Source organism: Geospiza fortis, unplaced genomic scaffold (genome assembly GCF_000277835.1).
Source record: "Geospiza fortis unplaced genomic scaffold, GeoFor_1.0 scaffold254, whole genome shotgun sequence".
NCBI classification, from domain to species: Eukaryota; Metazoa; Chordata; class Aves; order Passeriformes; family Thraupidae; genus Geospiza; species Geospiza fortis.
In genome coordinates, this window is record NW_005054441.1 from 336,213 (window position 1) to 345,618 (window position 9,406).

Here is a 9,406-nt window from a genome sequence, read left to right on the forward strand (position 1 = left end):
GCCCTATAGGGTCCGGCCCCACTGATGGATGTGGCTCCGGTGTGGGTTATCGCGATGCTGTCGCGATATGGATGCCACCGTGCAGGCGGGGCACGGGCCGGTTGCAGAGAACGGCATGGGGGGTATGGACACCGTTATGGGGAACAGGCCCTAACATGTGAATGAGCCCCGCACCGGAGTACGGCCCTGGTTTGGGGTACAGCCCCTGTTTTAAGGTCCATCCCTGTTTTGGGGTACAGCCCCTTTTTGGGGTAAAGCTCCTGTTTTAAGGTACCTCCCTGTTTTGGGGTACAACCCCTTTTTGGGGTAAAGCTCCTGTTTTGGGCTACAGCCCTATTTTGGGGTAAGGCCCCTGTTTTGGGGTACAACTCCTGTTTTAAGGTACATCCCTCTTTTGGGGCAAAGCTCCTGTTTTGGGGTAAAGCCCCTATGTTTGGATACAGACCTTGCTCTGAGGTGGAGTCCAATTCTGGGGCACAGCCCTGTTTTGGGGTACAGCCCCTGTTTTGAGGTACAGCCCCTGTTTTGGAGTACAGCCCCTTTTTGGGGTAAAGCCTTTGTTTTGGGGTACAGCCCCTGTGTTTGGATACAGACCTTGCTCTGGTGTACAGCCCTGTTTTGGGGCACAGCCCCTCTTTGGGGAACACCCTGTTTTGGGGTACAGCCTTGTTTTAGGATACAGCCTTGTTTGGGGGTGCAGCCCGTGTTTGGATACAGCCCCATTCTGGGGTCCGGCCCCTTTTTGGGGCACAGTTCCCTCATCCCCACATCCATCCCCACACTGGGGCTGTGCAGAGGGGGCACAGCTGTGGCACCCAGCCCGTGGGGACAGAGGGAAGCCAGGTGGCATTTTACAGCATTGTCACCTTTTTGGGGACATCAACCCCGAGCAAAGCCACTCTGAGGGAAACAGAGGCACTGCTTTGCAGGGAACAGAGCTCCAGGACTGTGGGATCTGCTGGGACAGTGTGGTGGTTTTAGTCTGAACTGGGCAGAAATACTAATTTTGTGTGGTTTTGGTTTGCTAATTGGAGATTTCCTTCATTTTGAGATTGTTTTTTGGAGATCACCTGCTGTGAGGTGTCCTGAGCAGGGACACAGACCCCACTGCCACCTCCTGAAGCCTTTCATTTCCTTCTGATTGCTCACCTGGGGACAAACACTCCATCCCAGTGCCCCTCAGTGAAGGAGGGCACAGCCAGAGGATCATTTCCTTCTCACCCCTTTTTTTCTCAACCCCCAATTTGAGGTTTTCAGGGTAAGGCTGGAGGGAGGGGACACCCCTGCACGACCCTGCTGGTCACATCTTCACCACAGCATGGAGCAGATGCACCCCAAAAGTATTTTCAGGCAATGGGTAAATGAATTTGTGTGGGTTTGGGGGAACAGCATCACCCCAAGTACCCATTTCAGCATTTCCAACTGCTTGAGTTGGTTCTTTCTCCTGTGACAGAAATATTCCAGGGAAAAGCTCTCCCCACAACATTTGGCTGGAGGACTTTTCCCTGTAGGTGTCTGCTCCTACCAAAAAAAGCTGATTTTAGAGCATCAGGAAAATTCTGAACGCTTGAATTTCAGCTGCTCCCATCCTGTTCCTGTGTTGTGGCCTGGCTCAGGACGATGCTGAGGTGCTGTGACATATGTCCTGCCCCTGGAGAGGACAAAATCACCCCTGAGGAGGATAAAATCACCCCTGAGGAGGATAAAATCACCCCTGAGGAGGATAAAATCATCCCTGAGGAGGATAAAATCACCCCTGAGGAGGATAAAATCACCCCTGAGGAGGATAAAATCATCCCTGAGGAGGATAAAATCACCCCTGAGGAGGATAAAATCATCCCTGAGGAGGATAAAATCACCCCTGAGGAGGATAAAATCATCCCTGAGGAGGATAAAATCACCCCTGAGGAGGATAAAATCATCCCTGAGGAGGATAAAATCACCCCTGAGGAGGATAAAATCATCCCTGAGGAGGATAAAATCACCCCTGAGGAGGATAAAATCATCCCTGAGGAGGATAAAATCACCCCTGAGGAGGATAAAATCATCCCTGAGGAGGATAAAATCACCCCTGAGGAGGATAAAATCACCCCTGAGGAGGATAAAATCACCCCTGAGGAGGATAAAATCACCCCTGAGGAGGATAAAATCATCCCTGAGGAGGATAAAATCACCCCTGAGGAGGATAAAATCACCCCTGAGGAGGATAAAATCACCCCTGAGGAGGATAAAATCACCCCTGAGGAGGATAAAATCACCCCTGAGGAGGATAAAATCATCCCTGAGGAGGATAAAATCACCCCTGAGGAGGATAAAATCACCCCTGAGGAGGATAAAATCACCCCTGAGGAGGATAAAATCACCCCTGAGGAGGATAAAATCACCCCTGAGGAGGATAAAATCATCCCTGAGGAGGATAAAATCACCCCTGAGGAGGATAAAATCATCCCTGAGGAGGATAAAATCACCCCTGAGGAGGATAAAATCATCCCTGAGGAGGATAAAATCACCCCTGAGGAGGATAAAATCATCCCTGAGGAGGATAAAATCACCCCTGAGGAGGATAAAATCATCCCTGAGGAGGATAAAATCACCCCTGAGGAGGATAAAATCATCCCTGAGGAGGATAAAATCACCCCTGAGGAGGATAAAATCACCCCTGAGGAGGATAAAATCACCCCTGAGGAAGACAAAATCACCCCTGAGGAAGATAAAATCACCCCTGAGGAAGATAAAATCACCCCTGGGAAGGATAAACCCCCCTGGAACTCTCCCTTTCCTATCTGCCCCATCCCACCCCCCCAGCTCAGTAATTTTGTGGTGATTTTCACACACTTTGAGAACTCACAAGTTGCTCAAGCATTTGGCTGGAGAATTGAACCACCCTCTGGAGAATGGAGCAGGAGAGTGGGGAAGAAAAGAGTTTGGATTTTATTTCAAGGCAGATCTCCAGCAGTGAGCACATGGTGTGCCAAAGGCCTGCAGAGACACGAGCAGCTCATGCCACAGAACCAGCACAGGGAGCAAGAAAATCCAGGGAATTTCTGTTGGGAAATCCTCCAGCCAGGAGCCCTGGCCCTCTCCTGTGGGCTCCAGGCAGTTTGGGCTCATTCACAAGCAGACAACACAAAGGGACCACTGGGACTGCACAGGAAAGTGAGGAATGAGCTGCTCCAGGGTGGGTGGCAGCACCTTCCCAGCTGGAACTGCAGAGGCACAGAAACACAGCAAGAACCAGAGAAAAGGAAAAGCCAGGCCCTCACAGTTCCCCTCACACCCTGATGGAGCAATCCAGAGCTTTTTGGGAGCTCCTCAGGGTGGGGGGCTGAGCTTGGCTGCACAACCACCGCCATTCCTGACAAACCCTGCCTGGTCCTCCTGCAGCAGAGGCAGAAAAAATTCCCTCATTCCAAGTGCCAAGGTCCTGCTCGAGCAACAGCTGGAGCAGGAGCTTAAAACGTGCCTCATGCTCAGATTTTGAGGCCCTGGTGCAAGAATTTGAGGGAAATCCAATTCATCCTCATGCTCAACACATCAGGGCACAGCAGCAGCTGTAGGGAAGCACTGTCAGAGGGAGGAGGATGGTGAGGGCCAGGCAGGGGGAGCCTGGCACAGGGCTCTGGAGACAGGCAAGACACTGGGATCAGCAGATGTCACATCAACAGCTGTGAGGGAAATGCCTCTTCTAGGATTAAATATCTGCCACGGAGTGGAACTGGGATATGACACCACAACATGGTGATTTCCATGTTCCCACCTGGAGCTGTGTCCAATTCTAGGGCCCCCACACAGGAAAAACATGGACCAGGGGAGGCCATGGAGATGCTGCAAGGGCTGGAGCCCCTCTGCTCTGGAGCCAGCCTGGCACAGCTGGGCCTGCTCACCTGGACAAGAGAAGGCTCCAGGGAGAGCTCAGAGCCCCTTGCAGGGCCTGAAGGGGCTCCAGGAGAGCTGCAGAGGGACTGGGGACAAGGCCTGGAGGGACAGGAGCCAGGGAATGGCTCCCAGTGCCAGAGGGCAGGGCTGGATGGGATCTTGGGCAGGAATTGTTCCCTGGCAGGGTGGGCAGGCCCTGGCACAGGGTGCCCAGAGCAGCTGGGGCTGCCCCTGGATCCCTGGCAGTGCCCAAGGCCAGGCTGGACACTGGGGCTTTAGAAACCTGGGACAGTGGAAGGTATCCCAGGTGTCCCTGCCATGGCAGGGGGGGAATGGGATGGGCTTTAAGGTCCCTTCCAACACAAACACTCTGGGATTCTGTGATAGCTTTGGAAGAACATTTTGGGCAATAAATTCAGCCATATACTAAAGGGATTTAACTCACCTTCACTGTCCAAGCCCATTTACTCCAGGGGTAAGAGTTCTCCTTCCAGGCAATAACTGGGGAAAGCAGACACCAGCACTGCCAGGGGCTCTCTGCACTACAGAAAGGCCACAAAAATGACCCCAGTGCTTGGGAGATGGGACTTTCTCCACACCTCTGCTCTCCAGTCCTTAGAAGATGGGAACAATGGCAGCACCTTTGGTCAAAGCTGCATGTCTAAGAGTACAAACCACAAGAAGCCACTCACAGCAGTCCCCAGCACAGAGCATGAGCCTCATCCATCAATGAGCTGTTCTTTCACAGAGAAAACAACATGCAGTGGGAGACTTTGGAGGAACATAGAGATTTTGCCATTTCCCTCTGCCAGATAACTCTGGTTACCTAGGAACAGACACTTCTCTGCTGCGGCCAGTTCTCCTCATCAAGCACAGGATGAGCATTTATTGTCTTGTGATCAGGAGCAAAACACAAAACAAAACCCAGAGCTCCACAGGTGACATGAAACATCACACACAGACACGCCACGTGACGCCCGACCACACCAGGAGCCAGGGCCGGGTTAATGGTGTTAAGAACTTTTAGAAATCTAATAATGTAAACATTTAAAAACATACAGAGGAGTCCAAAAAAAAAGGAAAAAAAATTAAGCCATTTGTTCAGGCAGCGTGTTGGACTTTCTGGAGTTACGGTTTCTGGCATTGAAGAGGAGGGAGGGGATGGGATGGAGCTCCCACCTGGAGGTGCATTTATCTCCACAGGGATCTCAGGCAGTGCAGGCTAACAGGGTGTGGTTTTGGTGTCCAGCTCCAACCATTCTGGTGGGCAGGCTCCCAGGCACCCCCTCTCCTTGCATCAAACATTTTCCATGTGACTGAGAGTGGGTGCTTCAACACAGCCCCCAGCTTCTCCAAGGGGAAAATCCCAAAGAGAAGAAGGATGTGGAGCCCCCAGCAACATTTCTCCTCTTGGTTCCTTCAAAACCTCCAAGTTGACACACTGAAATGGGGCAGGTATCAAATGGTTTAGAAGAATTTTGGCAAGAGGATGGCAAAGGGCAGGACTGAGGGACATGTCCTGGCTCCCAGGTGTGGCCAATGCCACCTTCAGCCCTCACCCCCTGGTGCATCCATCGTATTTCCAGGGAGTCAACGCCAGGCAGTTCTTCCATCACTCCAATGGCAAGTGACAAAGAACACTTAAAATTACACTTGACACTAGACAAAGGCACCTAAAAGCTTCACAATGCCATCAGGTCATGTTCTGTTCAGAAGGCTCCAAGAGCTCCTCCTCCCAAGCACATTGCACACTCTCCAGGAAAAACCCCTGGTGTTGGGAGCACGTCCCAGAGCCAGTGCAGGGCTGCTCTGCAGCGGGGTCAGTGTGGCTGTAAACGGAAATTTGGGGAAATCTGGGGTTGCTTTTGCTTTGGCCCTGGTAACACAGGGGTCATGCAGAGTCCAGACTCTGCTTCCCTCATTATTTACAGTGTGACACAGGACAAGTTAACAGGGAATTCTGCAGGGGTGACGGGGAAGCAGGAGCTCTCCTCTGTGAGCCATGATTTCATTAGATAAGGCACATGTAGAGAAAAAATTTCAAAAGACCACTTGCAAATCAATTCCACCTAGCTAGGACCATGTCCCTGTCCCTTTCCAGGAGCCAGTTTTGTTTTCCAGTTGCTCAGTGTGAATTTGGGAATTTGGAATAACCCCATCAAGAGCCTGCCAAGGCAGCAGGCTCTGGGTCTGATCCCCAGGGTGCCCAACCCCTCCTAGGTCTCCCAAATGAAGCACTCTGGATCATTGGCCAAAACTTTGAGAGCCAAAGACTTGGAACACTCATTCCCTATAAAAAAATTGGGAACTGACCTCCCAGTTTGGACAAGTTTTAAAAAATTCACAGCAGGCTGAGGGGGAAGAGGGAACCGCAGCCTTTGCTGCCTGGATCGCTGTAGGACACAGGGAATTGTATGGCTCAGGCACAGAATGGAGATGAATGACAAGGTGGAGGATAATCTCAGGGAAAACAATCCCCCTCAACAGCTTCATCCTCCCTTCAGCTGATGGTTGGAGAAAGGCAGGAATCTCTCTCTCATGGAAGTCCTGCCAGCCAACAGCAGCCATGAGGACTAACAAGCTTCCCTTGGTCTCCCAGACCCCACTGCAATATCTGGAGTTCAGCTACACCAGCAGAAGGCAGAATTAAACTATTCATTGTACCAGAAGCATTTCCAACCCACATTGAGGCTCCAGCACTGAGATCAATCATTATCTTGCATCCAGCACAAAACCTGGCTGGAAGTTTCATGGTGGGGAAATCTCGTGCTGAGTCCCTGTACCAGGGTGAACATCACCAAGGCCCAGTGTCAGCAGTGCAATGGTTTCCACTGGGCTTTGATTCAGGCTTTAGCGAGCAATCATGGACCTAAGGAGATGAATCTGCACCTTTGGAACACACAGATACAGCAAGAGGTTTTGGCAGCAGGGAAAGCAAGAGCTGCAGCATCACAACAGTCTGAGCCAGGCAAGGAGGGCTTGTGGGGAATTCCCATCCATGGACTCACCCAGGGCACCTCTGTTACCTGCAGGATCCTCCCACGGAGGGTGGAGCTTTCACAAATCACTTCAGGCTCACTAGTACCAAATAATTTAAGTGCTGCATTTCCCTCAGAGTGAAAAATTCCACATTATTCATCCAGGAGAGTAAACACCAGTTGCTACTAATGCTCTGATTGCTTTTGCTACAGATGGCATGGTGCTGTGCTGGGCATTCCATGGGAGCTGAGCAGGAGCAGGGGCAGGAGCAGCTGTGGGAGTTTTGCCATCATGGGGAAGCTGAGCCTTTTCCAGGGATGTTCAGGAGAGGATTCCCTCAAGTAAGGGCAGTGAAGGGTTTGTTCTCAGTCTGCAATGAGGCAAATACTGGTGACTCAAGGCAAACAAAAAGCTTTCTGCCATGGCCATGCAGTGCAGTGGAGGTGGGAAGGGCTGAGAGCACGGATATTCCTCAGGGATCAGGAGACAAGAACCAGGAAGGTCCTCGAGATGAGTGGGGTGCTGGGGGGGGAATGCAAATGATCTTTTCCAAGAACAAGAATAAAAAGACCAAAAAGGAGAGACTCCAGGCAGTTTGCAGCTGTTGCTGCTTAAGGCCATTGGTTTGCAGAGGGGTAGTTGGGCACTGTGGGATACTCTGGCAGGCTGTTCCCAGAAAAATTGCTGTACTGGGCCTCCCTGCTGGGAGGGTTCTTCCATGCGCCGCTGTTCCACTCATCTTGAGCCTTCTGGAAGCTTCCACCAGCCCCTCGGTAGATTTTGTGTACCTAAGGGATAAAAGGGAGGACAAGAGGAGAGTCAGCACCAGGAGCCCAGAGCTGAGACCCTGCAGAGCCACTTGGAACAGGATTTGTTCCTGTCTCTGTGAAGAGCTGCATTTCTGAGGAACAAAGCGCAAGAAATGCAGTAATGCAGTGAACAGAGGTGCAGACAGAGAATATCAACTCAAAACTTGAACACATTCCAGCTGCATGGCTAGAATTCAGGTGGGGGATCCCACAGCAAGGCAGCCAGCCCAGGCCAGGGGGTTGAAACCTCTCCAGCAGAGTCCAACACCACTGCTGCCACAGAGCTTCTGTTCTCCCTGCCTGCCAAAGCCTTCCAGAGACTCCTACTACAAATCCTTGTTTCAGCAGAGACCCAATTCCCACTTTGTCACCTGGTCCCTAGGAGCAACAAATCATGGAATCACAGGATTGCTGAGGCTGGTAAGGACCTCCAAGACCACCAAGTCCAACCATCAGCCCAGCTCCACCCTCATGTTCACCACTAACCCACGTCCCCAGGGGCTACATCCACACATTTTTGGAACACTCCCATTGATGATGATTCCACCACTACCCTGGGCAGCCTCTTCCAATGTTTTACAATCCTTTCTGTAAAAATAACTGTTTCCTAATATCCAATCCAAACCTCCTCCCTTCACAGAGCCTCAGGTTGCTCCACATGAAGCCTGCTTTGCATGACACAAAGCAACATCACCACATAGACACCGTGACAATTTCCAGCCTGAGCTGTCTTGTGCTGTCTAGATTTGTCCTCCAGAAACTCTGAGAGACATCAACTGACTGCACTGTGCAACCTTTCAAAGCACTGATGGCTTGTGGTGGCTGCTGAGCTGCCTCTTCACATTATTGTGATACACAGCAGGGATTCTCCAAGGCACAGAGAGATCTGAAGAATCCCAGAATCCCACAATGGTTTGGGATGGAAGGGACCTTAAAACTCATCTTATTCTGCTCCCCTGCCATGGGCAGAGACACCTTCCATGAGCAGAACTTACCCTTATAATGCAGATGAACATGGCAACTGCTGACATGGTGAACATGATGGCAGGGAACAGCATGAACACAGCAGCTGTCACATTGGTGCTGAAGAAGGCGATGGCTGCCAACCATCCACTGCAAGAGACAGAAAAAGAGACAAAATAGCATTATAATCTGCTTTTCAAAGTGTCCTTGTTATCAGAAACATTGTTTAAGTGCTTAAAAGGCCCTGGCACAGGGTGCCCAGAGCAGCTGGGGCTGCCCCTGCATCCCTGGCAGTGCCCAAGGCCAGGCTGGACAGGGCTTGGAGCAGCCTGGGACAGTGGAAGGTGTCCCTGCCCATGGCAGAGGGAGGAATGGGATAAGCTTTAAGGTCTTTTTCAACCCAAAGCATTCTCTGTTTCTGTGATTCATAACCCAGAAATTACAAGGCAGCTTTTAAGCCTTTGAAATGAGCAATGCAGACAATTGTCAGAATTCAATGCAGGTATTTCCCTGAGATCTCAACTCACTTGCCAGCATCCCTCACTAATCCAGTCTGAGAGCTTTAAGGGACAGCCAGCTGCATGGATTTTGGGAAGGGAAGACATATTCCCAAGCTGCTTTTGGTTGTGCATCTAGAGACCAGAACTGGGATCAGGGAACACCAAGGTCCTGTGATTTACACTCCATCCCTTTCCTGGCAAAAACCAGGTGAGACATCAGCAATTCTGAAACCAGAGTGTTAAATGGAGTGCTAAGACTTTCCATTTCTTGTAGTTTCA

At 51.0% G+C, this 9,406-nt stretch overlaps 1 protein-coding gene across 1 annotated transcript in view; it reads right to left on the reverse strand.

Moving 5' to 3' along the window:
• Positions 1-4,728: 4,728 nt before the first annotated feature.
• The window catches only part of SCAMP4 (secretory carrier membrane protein 4), a 16,542-nt gene continuing 11,864 nt past the window's right edge, over positions 4,729-9,406 (reverse strand). The window contains exons 6-7 of the mRNA XM_014309614.2: positions 8,660-8,777; positions 4,729-7,643 (exon numbers count right to left, since the gene is read on the reverse strand). Coding sequence (XP_014165089.1) covers positions 7,467-7,643; positions 8,660-8,777 — 295 coding nt within the window. The 3' untranslated portion in view covers positions 4,729-7,466. The remainder of the gene's footprint in view (positions 7,644-8,659; positions 8,778-9,406) is intronic.